General features: G+C 42.3%; 3 protein-coding genes across 10 annotated transcripts in view; 2 read left to right on the top strand and 1 right to left on the bottom strand.

Annotated features, from left to right (window-relative positions):
* Nucleotides 1-106: 106 nt before the first annotated feature.
* SSB (small RNA binding exonuclease protection factor La) lies at nucleotides 107-8964 on the top strand. Its single transcript, XM_064718474.1, has 12 exons — nucleotides 107-194; nucleotides 3315-3389; nucleotides 4900-5003; nucleotides 5170-5344; nucleotides 5495-5602; nucleotides 5693-5793; nucleotides 5988-6059; nucleotides 6143-6185; nucleotides 6787-6927; nucleotides 7292-7475; nucleotides 7649-7780; nucleotides 8506-8964. Exons 2-12 carry the CDS (start codon nucleotides 3324-3326, stop codon nucleotides 8601-8603), a joined length of 1224 nt encoding a protein of 407 aa, XP_064574544.1. The 5' UTR covers nucleotides 107-194; nucleotides 3315-3323; the 3' UTR covers nucleotides 8604-8964.
* Nucleotides 8620-13474, bottom strand: METTL5 (methyltransferase 5, N6-adenosine). 5 transcript variants are annotated; one of them, XM_064718478.1, is made up of 8 exons: nucleotides 13337-13474; nucleotides 12519-12640; nucleotides 11764-11878; nucleotides 11154-11335; nucleotides 10693-10775; nucleotides 10368-10419; nucleotides 9635-9684; nucleotides 8620-8728 (listed from the first exon to the last, which is right to left on the bottom strand). In XM_064718478.1, exons 2-8 carry the CDS (start codon nucleotides 12625-12627, stop codon nucleotides 8675-8677), a joined length of 645 nt encoding a protein of 214 aa, XP_064574548.1. In that variant the 5' UTR covers nucleotides 12628-12640; nucleotides 13337-13474; the 3' UTR covers nucleotides 8620-8674. The 5 variants fall into 5 exon arrangements, with proteins under 5 accessions (XP_064574548.1, XP_064574547.1, XP_064574546.1 ...); XM_064718477.1 differs by having other exon boundaries at nucleotides 11154-11215; nucleotides 13220-13343; XM_064718476.1 differs by lacking the exon at nucleotides 13337-13474 and adding an exon at nucleotides 13220-13243.
* Nucleotides 13475-14138: 664 nt separating this feature from the next.
* UBR3 (ubiquitin protein ligase E3 component n-recognin 3) overlaps nucleotides 14139-21013 on the top strand; it is a 98636-nt gene continuing 91761 nt past the window's right edge. For all 4 annotated transcript variants that reach the window (XM_064718461.1, XM_064718460.1, XM_064718459.1 and 1 more), the window contains exon 1: nucleotides 14139-14686. In XM_064718461.1, the coding sequence (XP_064574531.1) occupies nucleotides 14241-14686 (446 nt within the window). In that variant the 5' untranslated portion in view covers nucleotides 14139-14240. The remainder of the gene's footprint in view (nucleotides 14687-21013) is intronic.

Raw genomic sequence — 21013 nt, 5'->3', positions numbered from 1 at the left:
GAAGCGGCGACAGAAAGGGTGACCGGGTGAGCGCAATCCCCGCGCGCCCGGCCCTCACGGACGCGGGCGCGCCCGCCCCCGCCCCGCCCCGGAAGTGGCGCGCGCGTGAGGGGCAGGCGGACCGCGGGGGCTGCTGGGCTGCGCGGCGCCGACTCGCGGTCTCTGGAGCGGCGGAGCGGGGCCCGAGCGCGCAGGTTCGTGTGGGGCCGCTCCCGGCGACTCGCGGGCGGCGCCGCTGCCGCTGCTCGGCTGTGCCGCGCCGGGCCCGGTCCTGCCGGGCCGCGCCGGGGCAGGGCTGGCGGCGGGGCGCGGCGGCCTGGCCGGGAGGGAGGCAGGCAGGGAGGGTTCCCGGAGCAGGGGAGCACGTGCCGTCTCGGCCCGGCCGTGCCGCCGCTCCCGCGGTCGCTTCCCGCCAGCAGCGCTTCCCGCAGGACTCGGTGCGCGCTGCGGGGCCCGGGCTCTGCCGGGGAAGCGGAGCCGGCGGCAGCGCTCCCGCCGCGGGGAGCCGGGCCCGGCCTGAGGGAGAGGTGTCCGCTGGGCGGGAGGCTGGGCCACGGCGCCCCAGGCTGTCCGGCCGCGTGTTGTCGCTGCAGGCATGTCTAAGTGTCAACAGCAAACTGATGCTCTCCTGGCACAGTTCAGGGAACGACATTTCAATTACTTACAGAATTCTAAGAATTTTTTTCTTCCATTGCAATCTGTGAAAATGTGTGGCTGTAATTACCCTTAAATAAAAACCACGCTCAGACCTCTTATGCAGGGATTCCTGAAGGAGGCACAATATGAGTACAGATCCATGTTATCTTAACGGGAAAGCTTTCTTTTTAAAACAAAGCCTTCCACTCTATTACAGTAACCAGCCCGCAACTAAACTTTGTCTTGAACTAGAAACTAAATGTCTGGTAAGAGGAAAATCTACTTGGGAGTTCTTGTGGCATGATCTAGCTAATACAGTGTGGGATCTAATTGTTCTAGGTACGGGGGTTGACTGTAATTGTTTATAATTTAAAGCTAATGTCTACTTGCTTTATTTTAACCTGTTTTTTTAATGTTTCATGTGGTACTGATACAGACTTTTGGCATATGGAAGGAACAAGTCAGTATAGTTTATTAAGAAAGCCCTTAAAATGTTTTGTAGGATTTTGCATGCAGTTCAGACCGTGATTGCTGTTCATTGGAGCTTTTTATCAGTCTTCACTGCTGCACAGCAACTGAAAACTATTGATCTGGAAGTTGTCTTGTGCCAAATGACTGAGCTAGAGAGTCTGAAGTGAGCATGTGCATGTGCAAAGGCTAGAATTTCTCTTAAATTAGAAGTCTGCTTCTGCTTTTGTTCTAAATAGGTTAGAGCTCAATCACTGAACTGAATTCCATGCATGGCAAGTTTGAGTCTTTCTTAGTCTTCCTTACTAACACCACTAAGTTTGTTACTTGCAGCTGAAAGGATGCTTTTTGAAAAAACTTTTCCATGTGCAAGACTTATTCTAAAGGACTCGTCCTAAGTCTTGTGTTGGATCATGCTTTTTTGTATTAACCTTGAAAACACTCTAAGGAAGTAGACTTGGTTTTTTTCTCTTCTTGACAGTGAAGCTGAGCCTTATGTGGAAATTGAGTTTTTGGTTTTGAGTGTTTTGGTACCTGGGCTGAGGCAGACTGGGACAGCAGGCAGAGACTGCTCTGTAGGTTGCCATTAAATTAGATCAAATTTGGTGTAATGTTAAATAGAACACTGATTTCTCTCACAAGGAGGGTGCTAAGACTGTACCAGCACCTGAATGGTGGTGAAGCATTTGTCTCCTCTAGTCAGGGTGGCTCATGTGGGACATCTCTGAAATAACTGCAACTCTCAGCTTGGGTGCTCCAGCCTGGGTTCTGTCAAGTGCTTTCTTTATGGATCACACTCAGCATAGCTGGCAACTACCACTTGCTGAAATCATGCTTTAAATGCTTTAAAGAGTGTTACAGTTAGGTACAGGTGCAGGCACAGCACCTTTCAAGGCTGTAAGTGCTGAAGAATTACAAGTTCAAAGGCTTGAATGTGGCTTTGAGATCAGGAAGAGGAGGAAATGACAATACTGCAGGCTGCAGCAGGCTGAACAGTTACTGAGGAATTAAACTACTAAAATAAGAAGATGAGGCTGCCAACGGGGCATTCTGCTGAAGAACATAATTTCCTGTAACAAGGGCACCTCGGGGGAGTTTTCCCTGCTTCTGTGTTGCCAGTCATCTGGATGCTCTGAAAGATGTTACTGCCCTGCAAGCAGCAGAGGAGCAGCAGGTGTATGGTCAAATCTCCCCATAAACCAGCAAGCCATGAGGGCAGAACCATCTTTGCCAGCAGCCTTTGTGATCACAGATCTATGAACTGGGGGAATACGACCAGGAAACCTCTGTAACTTCTGCAGATGGATTTAAAAAGTGTGGTAGTGCTCAGAGGGAGAATGAAGCAGAGATTTCTTCTTAGTTCAAAACTGAATTCAGTCTAATTTCTGACAGCTTCATAAAGCTACATTTTTTCTCAAGGAATAATCTTCACACTCTATCCTTATCTTAAAAGCAACTAGATAGAAAATGTTTGATCCCAGTTTATTTTCTGGCCAGTAGCTGCTTTTGTAGTGACTGCATCTGATGTACTGCGATTATACACCTGCTGCCAGTTAAGTAAAGTTACTTCCAAGTTAAAATCTCTTATGTTATAAAGATACTTGATTCACTATTGAAGCAGAACTGCAGTGAAGACACATTTGTAAGGGAGAGAAGGAGACATCTTTAGGATGTGTCAGTAAATGCAGATATTTTCATTCCATCCTCCAGTAAGTTCTGTGAACTTTCCAAAGATTAATCAGGAGGCAGAAACTTCAGAAACACTTTCTCATTATACCTATGTAGGAATTGAACATTTTTGTTATTGATTGTTTTGCCTAGTGATGAGAGGTTGGATTTGACTTAAAAAACAAATGTTGTTGGCTCTCAGTTTTGTTGTTCTAAACTGAGAATCTGTGCCTAGAAAAAGGTATGTAACAAATAAGGCTGAGAAGTGCCAGCATTTCCTAAATTTTATCTTGACTGCTGAATGCCAAAAGCTGCCCTAACAACCAAAGTGAGGGGATTTTTCCCCAGTTGTTTCATAGTTTCCTCTTGGAGTTCTGCAGTCATGTTGGTAGTTGCTTCCCAGACATAACTGTATGGCTAATGAACTTGGCTGTTACCTTATTTAGATGGGCTGCAGTGAAATGCAATGCTACATGAATGTAAGTCTGTGGAAAATACTATTCAAAACTTAGTGCTTTTGCTCTGTATTCTCTTCAAAACAGCTGGTGAAAATGGCTGAAAATGGAAATGGTGAAAATATGTCTATCTTGGAAAGCAAAATCTGTCAGCAAATTGAGGTGAGTTCAGTTTATAGTTTGGGATCTGGACCGAGGTGTTTTGGGGGCATTCATTGGCAGGGACTTGGCTAACTGGAAGCTTACATTATTGGGAATTAGACTCAAGTCTTCAGCTCTTTAAACAACGTCAGAACTCTGTAATAGGTATTTAATACTTTAGGATAGTCATAATTGTAATTTAAGTTGGAAGATATACTTCTCTAGAGTTGCTTGTAAGAACACCATTTCAAAACAGAAAAGGTTTAATTTGCTAGCATTTTAGGTGCTATAGCAAGTGAATCATTAAAGAACTTACTACCATGTTTGCTGGGGTTATTCTACATGTGCATTTTAATTCTATGTGCCTCAATTTTTGTGGGGAAAAAATCCTCCTTGGGAATCTCTGCTGGTCAAAATAGTAGCACAATTGCATAACTTGCTATTGTGATTTAGTTCTTTGTAATTTATTGCTACAAATTACAATTAAACTTATATGCCTACTTTGGATTAATTCTTTTTTTCTTTAGAAACTTGCAGGGTTACCCTACAACAGAAAACCCGAGCCCATTGCTTTAAATGGCACGTAGAACAAAACCACTTTCCTGAAGGACAGAAACGAAGCTGCACGTGAATGCCCATTACCATATGGAGCCATTATTCATTTGTAACAAACAAACAAAATGTGGAGATTCCTCAGCCTCTACATTTTGTTGGTTTGTTACATATAAATAGTTGACAAGACTAGGCTTTTGGTAATGTGAGTTTGAGATGTACTGGAGGAAGAGGTAGTGTTGTAAAACTTGCACTGACTTTTCAAAGCACCACGATATTGGTGAAAATATTCCAGCTTACTTTATGGTTTCAAGTATTTGAGCTTTGCTAGGTGACTGCAGGGAAAGAATCTGATTAACTTGTCTGTCTTGAAGTGAATTGTCTTCCCATGCCGGACAAGATCGAAATAAGAACATAATAATTAAAATTAAAAATCAAATAATGATTTCTTTACCTTACAGTGTTTTCTCGAATGAGACCTAGAAATTCCAGTCTGTGTGTATGATTTTTCAGTGTGCACATGCCATATTCTTGCATACGTACTCCTTAAATGAGTACAGCCTGGATCTGCTGGTGACACATTTGACTTTTGACTCAGCTAAGCTTGATCAGGGTGATAAATGCTTATCATGTTAACAGGAAAAGCTTTGCTCCTTTCCTAAACAAAACTGCAATCTCTTTTTGCCTCATTAATGCCACTGGATGAAGAACTGTTTTGGTGTGGGGTGGGTTTGTTTGGGTTTTTGAGGGGTTGGTTTCTGGTGATTTTATTTTTACAGCTTACACATTGCAGCTAATTTTTTACAAAGGATCACATTAGAGCAGGAAGTAACAATTTCAGAATTCCCAATTGCTCAGATTAATTAATTTTCATATGTCTCAATCTACTGCAGTAAGCTGTTAGATGAAAATGAGATTGTAAGACTGAAAATTTAAAGACACATCTCTCTTTCCTCCCCTTCCCCCTTCCTTTTTGCAGTACTATTTTGGCAATCACAATCTACCAAGAGACAAGTTTCTAAAGGAACAGATCAAACTAGATGATGGCTGGGTACCTTTAGAAGTAATGATCAAATTCAACAGGTAAAGCAAAGTACAAGTAATGTGGATAAAAGATTAACTTTCAGCTACCTATCTCTGTTTGGGACCAAGTGTTCCTGATGTGCATTTACTTTTCCATTTCTTTTTTAACATCTGGCTTCAGTTTTGCCTGTGTATTTGTAATAACCTCTGTCTGCTTACTCAATAGGTTAAGTCGCCTTTCAAAAGATTTTGGTGTTATTGTAGAAGCACTGAGAAAATCCAAGACTGGTTTAATGGAAATAAATGAAGACAAAACTAAAATCAGAAGATCTCCAAATAAACCTCTTCCTGAATTAAATGACCAGTATAAGGCTGCAATTAAAAACAGATCTGTATACGTTGTAAGTAAATTTTTCTTTACTTTATGCTGCCCTGCATGTCTTTAACTGATAACTATCTGAGATAAAGCTTGAATTAACTCGTCCTATAGAGGTTATAGTTTTTAAGAGTCACTTTGTGGCATATAATTGAAGCTCATTGCTATCTTGCAGAAAGGCTTTCCACTAGACGCTACTCTTGATGATATCAAAGAATGGCTTGAGGATAAAGGTCCCGTTGAAAATATTCAAATGAGGAGAACATTGCAGAGAACGTTTAAGGTAATGATGAGCATTTAGGCCTGGGGCAGGGATCCCTCCCGGACAGCATTCTGTTCAGTTACTCTAACAAGATCTCTTATCACTTAACAGGGCTCAATATTTGCAGTGTTTGATAGTGTTGAATCTGCTAAGAAGTTCACAGAGATACCAAATCAAAAGTACAAAGACACAGAGCTGATAGTACTTTTCAAGTAAGTCACTTAACTGATACATGAACTAACAGTGGTCAGGGGTGGATTTAACAAGAACCAGGCTTGGCCTGAGAAGTGAGTTTTTCATGGCATCAATAGCTGTACCTTTTGGAGACTGAGACTTAGCATCTCAGCTTGGAAAAATAATTTCATCTATTATAACAGTATTTAAATTAACCTATATTCTGTTGAAGGGAGGAGTATTGTACAAAGAAGAATGAAGAAAGGAAACAAAACAAAGTAGAAGCGAAAGCAAGAGCTAAACAGTGAGTCACTGCCAATCAAAGTGTGTGTCTTGCTTGCCTGACCATGCTTGAACTGGCTCATAACTAATTTAACTTTTTTGCAGGGAAAAAGAAGAAAAGCAGAAACAAGCAGCAGATGCTGAAATGGTATGGGTTTCTTAAATCACCTACATTTTATAAAGCTAACATGGAATATTCTGTTTAAAATGTAATACAGAACACTTTCTAGAAAGTCACTTCAGCTTTTCCAACTAACTTACAGTAAGAGAGTTTTGTCATGCTGTTTTAATATTATTTTCAATAGACTAATTTTGTTTAAAGGCTCATGTTCTGAATTTACATTATGAGACATGTTTGCCTGTTCAGAATGTTCCTGAATGCACCATTGAGATGATGGTTCTTCTATGGTATTTAAAGGATCCATTAAGGATTTCATCAGTATTATACAAATTTCCAACCTATCAGCCTTCAGAAAGCTGTTTTGTAAAATTTAACGAGTGTGATTAATATGGGAAAGGAGTCCTAAGTTCCATGTAAGTGTATCACAGTAAGCAAAATAAACTCAAAGGAGGGGACACACACTGTACAAGACTTGGACATCAGCAGGACTAGGTTATGTAGGAAAAATGCTTGAATTACTGTAACTTCAACTGCTTATCACTAGTATGTTTAATAGGATTGAGGGGGGAATATAGATATTCAAACTTGACTCTTCAATGATAATGTGGGGGTTTTTAATTGAATTTAGAAATCTCTGGAAGAAAAGACAGGATGTCTTTTGAAGTTTTCTGGTGATCTAGATGACCAAACGTGCAGAGAAGACCTCCATGAAGTATTTTCTGGTCACGGAGAAATCAAGTGGATACACTTTGTCAGAGGTGCAAAGGAGGTCAGTAATCTTAGACAAGGACTTAAGATTTTGGTATTGAAGTTTGAAAATGGATGATTAAATGTTTGTTCTTTTATGTTATCAAGTAAGTTATTGTCTTGTGAAATTGCAGAATATTTAGAGAATTTAAATTTTTCCCTTCTTTCAGAAGAACAGATAAAGGCTCCAGCCTTGTTAGTTGAGAAGGTCAAAACTAAGAATGTTCATTAGCACAGTCTGAGGGCTTTGCTTCAGTCTGGTCATGATATACAATCATACAAAAGTCATGAATTTGCTGAGGCACTCAACAGGATATACTGTTCATCATTCTAGCTGAATGTTTCTGCAGTAAGATTAAAATGAAAATACCACTCTTCTTTTAAAGGGAATTATCCTATTTAAGGATATTGCCAAAGAAGCTCTGGAGAAAGCCAAAGCAGCACATAATGGAAACTTGCAGCTCCGGAACAAGGATGTTTCATGGGAACTGCTGGAAGGAGATGCAGAAAAAGAAGCTCTGAAAAAAATCCTGGAAGATCAGCAGGAATTGCTGAAACAGAAAACAAAAGGTTCTCCTTCCTCTTATTAATTTAAGCCTTTATAATGTCCTAGAATTGGTGGATGAAATTCACTTGTAGGTAGTCAATATATACTGCAGACTGACCTTAACTGTAAAGCAGTCTCTGCAGCTGGCCAGTTAAGAGACAGATGATACAAAGTTCCCCATCTTATGTCTCCACAGGGCGCAAAACTAAAGGAAAAGGAAGAGGGGGAAAGATACCTCAGGGTGCACAAAAAGGAAAAATACAGTTTCAGGGCAAGAAAATAAAGTTTGAGAATGATGAAGAAGATGGTGAAAATGATACTAAAACAGGTATGTCATTCTGTGCACTTGATGCAGCTTATTCAATACTTTTACAGAAAGTAGCTCCATGTACTTGTGTTTCACATTTGGCTCTGCTTTGTGGCATTGCTGCCCTCCTTGCGGTATCTGCCTTAAGAGTCTTGTGCTCAATTCCTTCCACAACTGTCCAAAAAGCATATTAAGACAATTACTATATAGATAATAATTATCTATATAGTAGTATATAGGTAAGGCTATAGTGCATGGTTGTGTAAAACAGCCATGCATTGAAGCATGGTGATTGTCAGCAGCATTACACAACTGGACAGACTCAGTCTTTTTGAGTGGTGCTTTTTTTTCCTTTAAGGATAGGAGAAGATGTACTAGCTCAGCCTGTCAGTATTTAGCTTGGAGCAGAGGAGGAGCTGGGTTTTAGTAAAGCAGGTGCTATATACTCCTGTTCATTCCATATAGACCTGCTTAACTAAAACCCAGTGAACCCTACTCTGGTAGATTCTATTCCTTCATTTGCTTACCTGCCCTCCTGCTGTGGAGTTAGAAAGGGGTGAAGCTCTTCAAATGGGGCATTTTAGAACATCTAAAAGCTTTACTGACAGTAATAAGCAAACCCTCTAGTGTAGCTGTGGCTGTAGATAACTGGGACTCAAACTTACATGGTGGGAAGAGTTGGGGTCTTTTCAGATTTCAGGCAAAGCTTTCCTTTACTCTGAATGACTACATATTCAATCTTGCAGAACCAGCAAGTCCCAAGAAGAGACCACTAGAGGAAACAGAAAAGGAAGAACCTGCACCAAAACAACTGAAAACAGAAAATGGAGATGGCAATCAGTAATAGTCAAATAAAAGAATTTAAAAAATTAGTGGGTTTATTGTTCCATTTTCAATAGGTTTTAAATACATGCCTCAGTTCAGGACTTTTTTGGCAGAAAATCTTATGAAATCCACTTCAATGTCAACCTACAATTAGAGAAAAGTTTTATTTTATTGGGTTACAGCTTTTTTTTTTTTTGTTTAAGAAGCATGCTTACTGCTAACATAAAACCCTGGACAACTTTTCTATTTATAGTTTTGTTTATACTGTCAAATCTTCTCAGTTTTTCTGGCATCTCATTCAAATGTAAAAGGTTTTGGACTTTGTAATCTTGTGGTTATGTTTAATAGCAGCTGGCAATAAATTCAGAACTTAAAACTGCTTTCTACTGAAGCCTGGTTAATATAGTATAATGTTTCAACTGTGAAGTAGCACAAACTTAAATAATTTTAAGTTCAAGTCACCAAGAGCATAGTCAGCAGCTGATTAAAGCTTCTGTTCTTTGCTGCTCAACGTACTAAACAGTGTTCCAACTACTGCTCACTCTCCTCTCTACTTTGCTCATGGTAAGGGATGGGGATGCATGGCTTCCAGGCCAGCATTCAGTAGCAAGGCCCTTGCTGTGGGCTGAGGCTGCCATGCTGTGGGTCAGAACTGTATCTTTTCCTAGTGAGCATGAGTTCCTCCTGCTGCCCCCAGGCTGGCCCTGAAACAATGCTACTGCTCTGACATCCTTGTTACTGTGGCCCTCAGCTCTGCATCCACTCCAGTCTGAGCTGCAGACAGCATTGAGCTAAGAGCTAAGAGGAGTCGAGTCAGGGAGGCTGCCCTTAGCTTCACATCTAATTGCAGTGCTGCTTTCAACTTTGTGTACAGCTCTGGCATTATCATGATGCTTTTCCCTGTTCAGCTACCAAACTGAGTAACAGCAAGGAGCCACTGAATGCTGTGACCATTCTTTATCCAGTACATATGGCCCTAAAACTTCAATCTCATTAAGGAGAATTTATTTATCTCAGCATTTTCTAAGTTATGTTAGGTTTTATACTTACTGATTTCTTCTTATGGAACTTGTATGATGCTGGTAAGTCAAACCTAAGTTCTGTGAACAGTATAAAGAATACATGTTAGACTAGGATGATAATCAGTCCCTTAGGCCCTACAGCCATGTGCTTCTGTTTCCAATGTCTGCATCTGTTGTGGCCTGTCATACCTGTTTCATCTCTGCACTTCATCATGACTAAACATTGAAGCTGGCCATATCACACAGTTAAGTGGATGGCAGTTGTGTTTCAAGCACTTGTGCAGCTTCATGTCCCAAGTTTTATGATTGTAAAAAGCATCTGGTTATCAGAAGAACTTGGAAGATACTTAACTGGCAAAAATATATAGGTGGCTAAGGACAGGATGCTGTTTTCGTGTGTGAGAACTGACCTGTGTTTCACTTTCTTTTTCAGCAACATGCACTTTGAAGCAGGAAGAGGTAACTTCTGCTTGAAAACAAAATCTAGTCCAGGAACAAACCTAATTCTGCACAGAATATGTATTTATCAGAGCTTTATTAAGCTCTGCTTTATTAAGCCTGCTTGTATTCTAGCCAGGTAGCAAAAAATTAAAAAAAAACATTTTAAAAGTCTGCTAAAAAGAGAAAGACCCGTGTCATTTCTGTGTTAAATCACACTTGAATTTATCTTGGGCTGTTATGACTGGCTAATAGTGTTAGAGATAATGTACAAAACCAAAAGATATTGGGGTTTTTTCCTGTTAAAAATAAATAAATATTACCTGCTAAGACTTCCATCTTCACTTCCCATTCTGCTGCTTTCTTTTGAATGTGCTACAAGTAAAAATGAGCTTTTAAAATTACCTGTTTTATAAACATCTACACCTCTGTACTTACTAAGTCTCCTGTGCTTTTGATTTTCAAGCCAAAGCATTAGGTCACATAACTATCTTGATGTATGTGAGATTGCAGTTATTTGATGTAATTAGTATTTATCCCAAACATACCCCACAAAGTAGCTGACAAATCAGTGAAGCTATAGACATCTATATAGCCAAATATTTCGTTGTCTGGTTAGTTCTTGCCCTACTAAAATGAAGAACTTACCTCTCGTGTTGAAGTTTTGTGAAGGGAATATACAGCTGTTTTTGCCATTTGTAGAGCAGTTTTCAGAAAAATCATATCAATTCCTAAAACAATAATGAAATTATTAGAATTGTTAAATGGAAGTGCAAAGATCTGCTGAATTTTTTCTGGAATAATAGCTACTTGAGAAACAGCACTGAATACATTAAGGTACAGAAAGTATTTCTAAAACATACTCAATTGCTTTCAATAAAATAAAAATTATATGGATATGAAATATCTAATATTTATTTCAAACCCCAGTGACTGTTAGTTACAATGCTGAAGTTGCTAATCTTAGGAAGCTGATTCCAGATAAACAAAACATTAAGAAATTATAATATAAACAATATAAAGTAATAAACAAGGGATTGTTTCATTGAAAGCATTTCTCTTGCTGTTTGGTTTGTGACAATTTCTAACTGAGCTTCACAATTACCAACCTTTGTTATGCTTGGTACCAAACGGAGGGTTCATAATAACTGTGTCAAAAGTATCTGGCATGCTGTCAGATAGAGAACAGATGTCACACTGAACCATGTTGACATTCGTCAGCTCAAAGTCTTCAATATTGCTATTAAATATTTCCAGTGCATCTGCATCTATGTCAAGGCCCACACAGAATCTATTAAGAAACGTGCACATATTAGTCTACTGCAAACTAAAATGGTGTTTAAATTCTACATTAGGGATCTGTGTACACAACTTGGTTTATCTAGGAAATGTAATAAGCATACATAATACATTCAGTGCTGATAAAAATGCAAGTAGTTCTCTTGCCTTTTCTCAAGTATAAATCTAAATTTTGTTAAGGGAGTTTCATGTTTTCATTTAATGCTTATGGGGAGAGCAAATGACTTCCAAATTAATGACAGCTGTCCATCACTTTCACAGTATGAATGGCTATCGATAGTCAAAACTTGGTAAATGTTAGCCTGATTATGAACCAGATTATAAACCTGAAATGTTTTAGTTCAGCAGTGCTATGTTTTAATCTTACTTTCTACTTTTCTATGCCAGAAAGAAATATAACCAGAAATATTAAATACTTACCCTGCTCCTAACATTGCACTTCCAATGCTGAGCATGCCACAACCACATCCTAAATCTGCAATTGTTTTGTTTTCAATATCATCAAAAGTATTGTGAATTGTATAAAGCATACATGCTGGGGAAAAGAAAACCCAAACAAAACAGGTCAATGATACCAAATATGATGTGATTAATCAAGAAAAGCTGTTTCTGCCTTCAGAAAAGTCTTAATTTTGCATTAGAAAACCCCTTTAGTTAAAATGATGTTCTCACTGCCTGTAATTCTCTTTTTCATTTATATGTGAAGAGTCAAAAACATTTTGACAAGTCACAGACTTTGGATCTTTGGTGGAGAGACAGAGCTCTAAGTATTGCTTGTGGAAAAAGTATGCCTCTAAACTTTTTTGGGGAAAAACAATAGAAGGATATAAAATATGGAAAAGAGCATAATTAAGGGTATAGATGAGCATCTCTATATATACTTTTACTTTTGTGGGTCATGACATAGCTCCATTTCAGCTTCTACAGTTACACATTACGACTGCTTCAATCACAACATTACCTTTTAGATTAATTAATTTGATTTTTGGATGGGACATTGTCTTAGGTTGCATTTTTCAAACAAAGACAGACATTACGAGAGTACTACTATACACATTCCTGCTGGATATGCTTTCTTAACTACTGTGTAGTGTAAAACCTTCAGACAATGCAGTAGAAATTAAAAGTGTTGATGAAATAGTAAAATAGAAAACAGTGGTGTGTGTCACCTGTACCTGCAATATGAGGTCTTGTTGGATACTGTTCAAGGAGTAGCTTTGGATTTTCAAAAGTATCAACTTGTTGAAGACAGCTTTCCAGTTCTTTAAGCTTTAATTTCTTCATGTTTATGGTTTTACTAAAGAAAATAACGTGTAATCAGTTACAACAATATAAATAAACCACGTATGATCTTAAATTATTTCATACATAAAACCCCCTGGTGCTCTTCAGCATCTCCTGGGTGTTTTCACGCCGCCGTTTCCCGGGGCGCAGCTGGTGGCGCACCGATGATGGGGAAATGCCCGGGCGGCGGCAGCCCCGCTCCTCACCGGCTCCCGGAGTTCAGGCCCCGGGCTCCGCTTCTACCGCCCGGGCCCGCCCGCCGCCCAGCCCTAGGTGGGGCAGGAGCTGGGCCCCAGCGACCGCCGCCACCTGCCCCGTCCGTTCCCGCCCAGCGCCGTCCCCGCTCGGTACCGGGCCCGCTCACCGCAGCTCGGCCGGGCGCTCCGAGCGCCACCGCGCACTTCCGACTTCCGACGCGCCGCCCCGCCCCTTCCCGGCTGACGGGCACCTGCGGGAATGAACCGCCAGGGAGCTTCCCCGTGTGGCGCTAACAAGTGCGAGCTTTGGTCTCGTTTATTATAAACACGAGACATTTTATTGCAGCCTTACGTGCCACCGCTGAGCGGTGCCTGTGAAAGCGCCGGGGACACACCTGGCAGAGCGGGCTTTTTCGGTGGTCCCGCTCCTGAGTGCCCTTAGGGACAGAACAAGGAACTGGAATTTTGCTGGCGCGCTGGGAAAAGCGGTCGTGGAGAGGAGTAACATTCACCTGGAACCGCAGCGCGACACAAGCCGCCAGCAGACGGGCAGCCGTAGGAAACGCAGGCAAAGCAAGAAGCGAGGCAGCTGCCTTGAGGCCCGTAGCTGTCGGGTAGAAGGTTACTGTCATTTAGGAACAGATCTTTTCGTATGAGACTTTCCATTGCACAGTTGAAAATCTATTTATCAAGGTTTAAAGCCGCCGATCGGTGTGCGAAACACGATTACTCGCATCCACATGCGTTCTCTCCTGGTCGCAGGGCGCAGGCAGCCGCACGCTGGTACCTCGGGGCGCGGTTCTGCGACCACCCTGGGGTGCGGTGCTGCCACCGGAGCCCGGCGCTGCTCTGCTCCCACAGCGGGGCCGCTTGATGGCAGCGAGCGCAGAACAGCCGGCCCGAAGCCTCACAGGTGCCTCCCACATTCCCCGCAGTTGCTCCTGCCCTCAAAGCCGCCACCACCTGAGCTCGGCGGGACCCCTGTGGCCAGGACACACGAGCGGCAGCGGGGCGTCTCACGGCAGCCGCTTCGCTGCCGGCACGGCTCGGTAACAAACGAGCTCCGCTGCCGTCGGGTCCGCCGACCGGCCCAGGTGCACCCTCCACGCTCTTGCGGCTGCCGGGACCCCGGGAACGTGAAGTTTCAGGCCGGCGGGCGGCGACATTTCGTGCGGCGGCGGCGCGGGGCGCGCACCTGCGCGCTGGGAGGGCGGCGGGAGGGCAGGGGCGGAGGAAGAGGAGGGTGGTGTCAGGGGAGGGGAGAGGCGGTGTCGGGAGGGGGGCGCGGGCGGCGGGCAGGGCGCCGGTGCCGCGGCTATCGCGAGAGGGCGGCGCCGCGGGGCGGGGAGCGAGGGCGGCGGAGGGATCGCGGACCCGGAGCCCGGCGCGGCCGTAACGGCCCCTCGGTGTCCCGTCATGGCGGGGGCCGGCGCCAGCAGCAGGGACAAGCGGGAGACGGCGGCGCGGCTGAAGGCGGCGCTGGGTGGCGAGAGCGGCGCGGCGGCGGCGGCGGAGCTGCGGACGCTGCTGGAACTGGTGCTGGCCCCGGCGGCGGGCCCCGGCGGTGGCGAGGCGGCGGGCGAGGCGCTGGAGTGGTGCCGCTGCCTGCTGTCGGGCGGGGAGCCTTGGGACAGCTTCGTGCAAGCCGTGCGGGCCTACGACCCCGCCACGCTATGCGGCCTGGTTTGGACCGCCAACTTCGTGGCCTACCGGTGCCGGACGTGCGGGATCTCGCCTTGCATGAGCCTGTGCGCCGAGTGCTTCCACCAGGGAGAGCACGCCGGGCACGACTACAACATGTTCCGGAGCCAGGCGGGGGGCGCCTGCGACTGCGGCGACAGCAACGTCATGCGGGAGGCCGGGTGAGCGCGGGGCGGCCGCGGCGGGGCGGGCGGGCACCTGCCGGCGGGGGCGGGCCCGCGGGCGGCCGAGCCGTGCCCGGACCGGGCCGGGAGCGCGGCCCCGGCCCGCAGCCGCCCTGAGGGAGGGCAGGGGGTGAGGCCCCTGCCGCCTCCCGGGCCGCCTGCCTCCATCCCTGGCTGCGGCTCGGACTGCGGGCCGAGCGAGGAGTCCGCCGGGGTTCGGCAAGGTGGCTTTGTTGATGTGGGTGTGCCTTTTTTTAGGACGCTCGTGCGAACCTTGTTGCCCTTGCACCCAGTGCCAGCCTTCAGGGAAGTTGATAAGGCAGAGTGCATGGGAGGCAGTACCTGTCAGCTTCCAGCTAGCAGCCTTGGCCTAACACAGCTAGCCGAGAAGTCAAAATACTTTGGGACAGCATGTGAGCAGATAAGCCAAAGTGAACAGATTGAGTAAGAGGGACGCATTTTTGTGTGATTTCCCAGTCTGCAATTCATTTTGCCACCTTAGCTTTAAATCAAGGAATGTGGTAGCGCTTGGATGAATATAACCGGGCAGGTTTTTGTGGAAGTCAAAGGTCTTTTGTATCCTGACCTACTGGAGGCAAGACTGAAATGCCTGGTCAGAAGAAGAGGAAACGGGTACCTCATTAAACCCTCCTTTGTTCTGATATGTGCTCAATGGTGAAAGGAAAGATCAGTCAACCAGTTACTAGGTGAAGGTTATACCTAGCCAGTAAACTTCAAATTTTACAACTGAGTGTCTTTCGGAGCTCCCTGTGTTCCTGTCGATTCACCAGCTAGGTAAAGGCTTCACTAGATGACAGTTTGGAGTGCTCGAATGAGGATTCTCTTCTGACAAACCTTGTGGAATAGTCTGTCTTGACTGTCTTAGCCTGGATGACATGGTATGCTGTTGAATTCGAAGTTGTGGCATACCTAGCAGAAAACACTAGGAACATAGGGAAGTTTTAAAACATTTTCCTTGGTTATTTTCTTGGTTTTGCAGCTTTACAGGCTATAACTCTGTATCACTCACTCAATATATTAAGATTCCTTCTCTTTTTGCATTCCTGCTTAAAGATTTCATTAATTCTGCTTTTTCTGTTTCTTGAATGTTGTTGCCTTGACTCCAATTCTTTGTGTCTATAATCACTGTTCTGCTGCTGCAGGCCTTGAGGTGGCTTCAGTTTTTGTTTCTTATGCTTTTCTCACCTTTCCTTTGTCTTGCAATCTGCCTCTATCGTTTATTCATTCTTTTTTGGTGGACTCTTTTCTTGTTGATAGACTTACTGCATAGTTGGAATTTTTTTCCTCCTTTTGTTTTCAGTAATCTTCAGTGGTTTCAAGTTGCTACTGCTGAAGTGATTCTTTCTTTATCAGTTCTTCTTCAACTTGTGGTGATTCTGCTTTCCTCAGCATCACTGAAGTAAGAATTTCCATTGATCTTGAGAAACAGGAAAAAAATTAATACTTCTTCCACTGTTCATTGTGGAATAGACTTAGGGCTCCTCTTAGTGGCAGGATTTTAACAGAGCACACACAAATTGAGCTACTTAGGGTGAATGCTAACATGACTTGTGATGCTGTGCTCATCCCAGACTGTATAGCTTTCACAGTTGTCTTTTCTTATTTTAAAAAGTTTTCTTCTTGAGGAAATCTAGTTAATAAAGAAGAAATAAAAAATGCTCTTAAATTTGCAATGTAAGCAGATGCACACCCCAAGGGAGTAACAATCTCATTTCTGTGTGCCCTAGTTATTACTTTTAATGGTAGAATTTGAGAGTAACTTGTCTTGTTTGTGAGGTAGGTCCCTTCAGGAGTTTTGGTCACTAAAGCTGAAGAATTGCTGAACAAATGAATATTTGTTCAGAACAACACTTGGCATTGTGCAGCAGACTTTCCATTCCTCTTGGACATAAAAGGAGGGCAGTACATGGCAGCACATGGGGAGCCTGCATTTAACATAAGGTCACTTCTACTTGTGTGGGCAAGAACTGATGTTAAGCCATTGCAGTTAAGTGAACTAGAAACTTTGTTTGCTGTACAAGACAAAGTAAAATAAACTTTCACCAATGTAAAAACCATTATTGTGTGCAAACACTGGGTTTTACCTATTGACTTGAATTGCTACAATGCAGCATGTTTAGATAATATTTTAACTTTGTGTATACAAATCAACTGCACAATTACAAAGGTAATGCTTTGCATGTCAAAGTTAGGAGGCCTTCATGGTGGACTTAGGAAACTGGAGTGTGTCTAGCCTGATATAACCTTGGCCTCCACAGCCTAGGCTTCTATTAATAGCAAGGGAATCAAATGTGGAGCCTACTTACAAACTTTATCTACCATCTGTCTGCTCAGATACAGTTTTGTGTAGATGCTGTATATCAATATTATAGTAGCCTTCTTTTGTTTCTGTTCCTGTTATCTGGTCTTCATATTCATATTATTTATTTGATGCAGCTCAAAAATGCTATTCATGAAGTCTTAGTTAACTGATCTGCTATAAAGGAAATCTCTCCAGTTTAGAATCTGGAATATCTTCTCATTGCCTTTAGGATGGCTAATGTAAGACTAGAAATGGTTTACCCTAGAGTATGAGTGTGTGTTAATCTTGTAGTACTAATTAAAAATAGAATTTGCTTTATAGCGATACTTGAATTGCTTTATAGAGATACCTGAATGTTAGTTTTTTATTTCTGATGTCTTTATAAAAAGAAGCTGGAATATAGTGTAATAGATGGATACTATGATTTGCCTTAGGTACCTAGGTTTGCTTTAGGAACCTTGTGTAATTCTCATTTGTTTTAGAAAAATCAGATTGTCACATTTTTGAACCTTTTGATTTCCATGCAGATTTCAGTGTTTTTGTTGTTTAAGTTAATTGCAGTTGGTCTAATCTACTAGAATGTATTGTAGACTTTAGAAAATATTCAAGTTTGTAAATGTAGCTGCTTGTGAAAGCATTAAAAATTCTACCTGTGGCAAGGTTGAATAGATTTAAAAATCCATTGGTATGTCAGGAGGCAGAAATAGTTTGTAGTTGTCTCCCATATGGTGTCTAGCTATTTGCAAATGAAATCTAGCAAGGCCTTCAGAGGTAATTAATAATGTTCTGAAGAAGCAAAAATCTTCGGTTCTAAAGCATTTTGTGTAGACATATGCTCATAGTTCAAATGAGTTCATTTGTTGGATTAAAAATTCCCATGCACTTGGGCAGAGGAAAATTCAGACTTGAGTATTTTTTGCTTGGTAGATGGTCTTGTATTATAATGAAAGTGATGGTTTATGAAATGAGCTTGAAGAAAGCAGTGTGCCATATGGTTATTATAGGAGTATAACTAGTCAATAATGTTACTGCTGAGTACCATCTTGTTTCTGTGGCTGTCTTGTTCTGGTTCCCCTCGAAGTTTGTAGACAATAACCTGACATACTAGAGAGGCTCAACACTTGGGCTGTTGTGTGCTGCCGTGTCCTGTTTCAGAGTCTGTCAGTTTGTTGACTTATTTGTTAAATTAATCATGTGGAAAGCAGATGTTTTAGTACTGCATTACAGTACAGCACGAATAATACCTCCATCAAGGGTTGCATATCCTGAAAGGTGAAAAGCCGGGTTAAGAATTTTGGTTAATAGGCTTTTGCAGTGATGTTTTTTGTTTATTTCTTGGTGGTTATGGCAGCCAGTGGTTCCATTGACATAGTGTTGCCTTATCTTACATTAAAGGGATGAAGGTGTTACCCATTTCCACTTGCAACAGTGGGCTGGTTCTTTATCCAGTGACAGATCCTGTAGCTGTAAGGAGGGTAACTCTCACAGATTGGTGGTATATGCTGTGTGTTCAAAAGCACCTTCAGGTACCCTAGCTCCAAACTTCCTGCAGTTCTGTCTTTACTGATCCTTGCTCATCTTTTCACAATAGATCAGACTTCTCTCTGTTTTCTTATTTGTCATCATGATGTCTCTCTTGGAGACAAACGGATCTGTTGGCTCTACTGTGATCCCCTTGTGAAAAGGCCAGACAATTCTCTTTGCCTCCTCTTGCTGGCAAGTATGAGAAGTATATTCTGTTTCTAAATGGCTTGGTTTTTCCTGCTTTAATTTATTTAGAAAAGATTCTGATTTTGTCAGTGTTTTAAAATGTTTGCACCCAGCAAGGATTATTGGATGTTTTTGTTAAATTCTGGATACCTAATAGGTAGATACCTAATTTTCATGACCTTTGCTATTCTGTCCCCATAAAATTCTATCCTTCCTTTTATTCCTTTTCAGAAATTGGGAGCTATGGAAGATTATGTTCTATTTTTTTACCTTCTGTAGCTAAGTAAGAGTAAAAGAGCCTTTTCATATTCTAGACTTTTAGAAAATGAAAATCTTAGTAAGTGAAAATTTTAACAGTGTTACCATAAAAAAAGAAGCTTGTTCTTGAGAGAGCTGTTATTGCTAGTTATCTTTGGATGCATGCTGTACATGTTTGTCATGAATGGTCCCTTTTACCATCTTGGGTTGTGGAACTGGGAGCCCCTTAAGATCAGAAAAGTCAGATCTGCTTGTGGCTGTGTTTTGGGACATACAGTCAATTATTGTTTCACTGGCACAAAGTGGATTACTTGGCTATTTTACAGAGTGTCTTGCAACAGCAAATCACCTGCTTAGCATATATATAACATGTTGCTGCTTCAAGGTCATCCCTTCCTGTGTGACGCTATCAATTGTCTTGTTTAACAATTATCAAGAAGTTTTCAGTTCTCCAGGACCTGGACTAGGTTTGGTAATGCAGCTTCAAAGGGATAAGGGTGCTCTTTTAGAACTTTCTTCAAGAAGTTGGTGAAACAGATGCTTTATCAACAGGCTGAGAGCCTGCAAGTAGCCAGTTTTAGCTTAGTCTCTGAGTTTTATGAAACCATGTTAAAATGCCTGTGTGTTCAGGATTGTTGAGCTGCTACAAATGGTGTTTTGTAGGGTTTCTCTCAGCTCCATGCAGCTTTTCTGTGACTGAAGTCCTTTGGGCTACCAAGGAGGGACTGGAGAGAAGTCTGAGCTGTAGTGGCTGATAGCTTGGTGTGAGAGTTTGGATAAATCCAGAGTCATGTATGATGGATGTGACTCTTCAGAACAAAGCCTCCAACAAGTTCATCCACTACAAAGTACAGGAATTCATACTGGGATTCACAAGGACTGCAGAATTTGAAGTTACCATGCATTTATAAATATCTGATTTCCTCTATTCTCCTTCATGCTTCCCCCAGATATAAAGCTCAGGATAATGTATTGCTTCTTAGGATTCCACAGTAACACTGAGTACTTTACATAGAGCTTCATGTTAGGCCTTATCCTTGGAAAGCAGAAGACATTGCTGTGAAGTCTATCATGTCATACTCTCAAACCTGCCTGACTTGATTTCTTTTAAGAATGTCTCTAATTAGGACCACATCAGCCTCTAAATTACTTGCTGGGATGTATTGCTAATGGTTAACAGCCCTGTGCTACTTTTGTATTACTACCTTTAGAGCTATGACCTGAATAGATGCATTGTTGCTTTCTACATGCCTCTGGAATAATGTGTAGTTGTTTCAAAGTCATCAGGAAGAAGTTGAAACATATCAATATACACAACTATAAATATGTAGAAGCCTGAACTTTTGCTGTGTTAGTTACTGAAGAAACTTAAATGATGGTTTTACCCCAAAGGCTTTTCAGCTGATAGGACCAGGCTGATTTGAAGAGCACAGCAGTGCTGTGAAGGCTGAGTTCACAAGATAAGACTGCTGTATATCTTGCCTTGCCTGAAATTTGGCTTATGTATTGTATCACTAGTCTATTGCTTTATCATTTGCCTCGGTATATATTCCATTTAAGAAGAGCTGTGTTTTAGAGCTCTCTGAAACAGTCTTGTTTAGATTGGGGCTAACCAGTTTTGATTTTCAGTTCCTTTACTTTGATCCCACCAAATTGTAAAGCTGCTTTTATACTTTGATGAATGTATGATCTGCCCAGAATTCTAAGTCCACTACATCAGGGTGGAGTGTTATTTGTCTGATCTATATGGAGCTGTCAGTGGATCTGTTGGCAATGGAACAAATGTGGTTTTGGGAGTATGTTTAGGGAACACATTCCTTAAGAGCTGTTGTTTCTTTAATCTTTCTTAATGACCATATAGGTTGATTCAGATTTCAGGCCATACTTCCTTCACTTTTACAGTATCAGGAATTTTATATTTTTTAAATATCCTGGAATAGTGTCTGAGAGCTGCAGGTGATTTTAAATAATAGTATTTAAATATTAGTATGTGGTGCCTTCCTCCATAGAGGGTTCTGGTACTAAGCTTTGAA

The sequence above is a fragment of the Zonotrichia leucophrys genome, chromosome 7 (assembly GCF_028769735.1).
Source record: "Zonotrichia leucophrys gambelii isolate GWCS_2022_RI chromosome 7, RI_Zleu_2.0, whole genome shotgun sequence".
NCBI lineage: Eukaryota > Metazoa > Chordata > Aves > Passeriformes > Passerellidae > Zonotrichia > Zonotrichia leucophrys.
The sequence above is the reverse complement of the archived record's forward strand: the minus strand, read 5'-3'. Positions and strand labels throughout refer to the sequence as shown.

Coding starts and splice junctions, on each gene's coding strand:
- SSB (XM_064718474.1), top strand. CDS start 3,324: ATGGCTGAAAATGGAAATGGTGAAAATATGTCTATCTTGGAAAGCAAA. Junction 5,603..5,692: donor CATTGCAGAGAACGTTTAAG/GTAATGATGAGC, acceptor ATCACTTAACAG/GGCTCAATATTTGCAGTGTT. Junction 5,794..5,987: donor GAGCTGATAGTACTTTTCAA/GTAAGTCACTTA, acceptor ATTCTGTTGAAG/GGAGGAGTATTGTACAAAGA.
- METTL5 (XM_064718477.1), bottom strand. CDS start 13,332: ATGTTACTCCTCTCCACGACCGCTTTTCCCAGCGCGCCAGCAAAATTC. Junction 11,216..11,763: donor AGTGCAATGTTAGGAGCAGG/GTAAGTATTTAA, acceptor TCTATCTGACAG/CATGCCAGATACTTTTGACA. Junction 8,729..9,634: donor AGTTCCATAAGAAGAAATCA/GTAAGTATAAAA, acceptor CTCTAATTGTAG/GTTGACATTGAAGTGGATTT.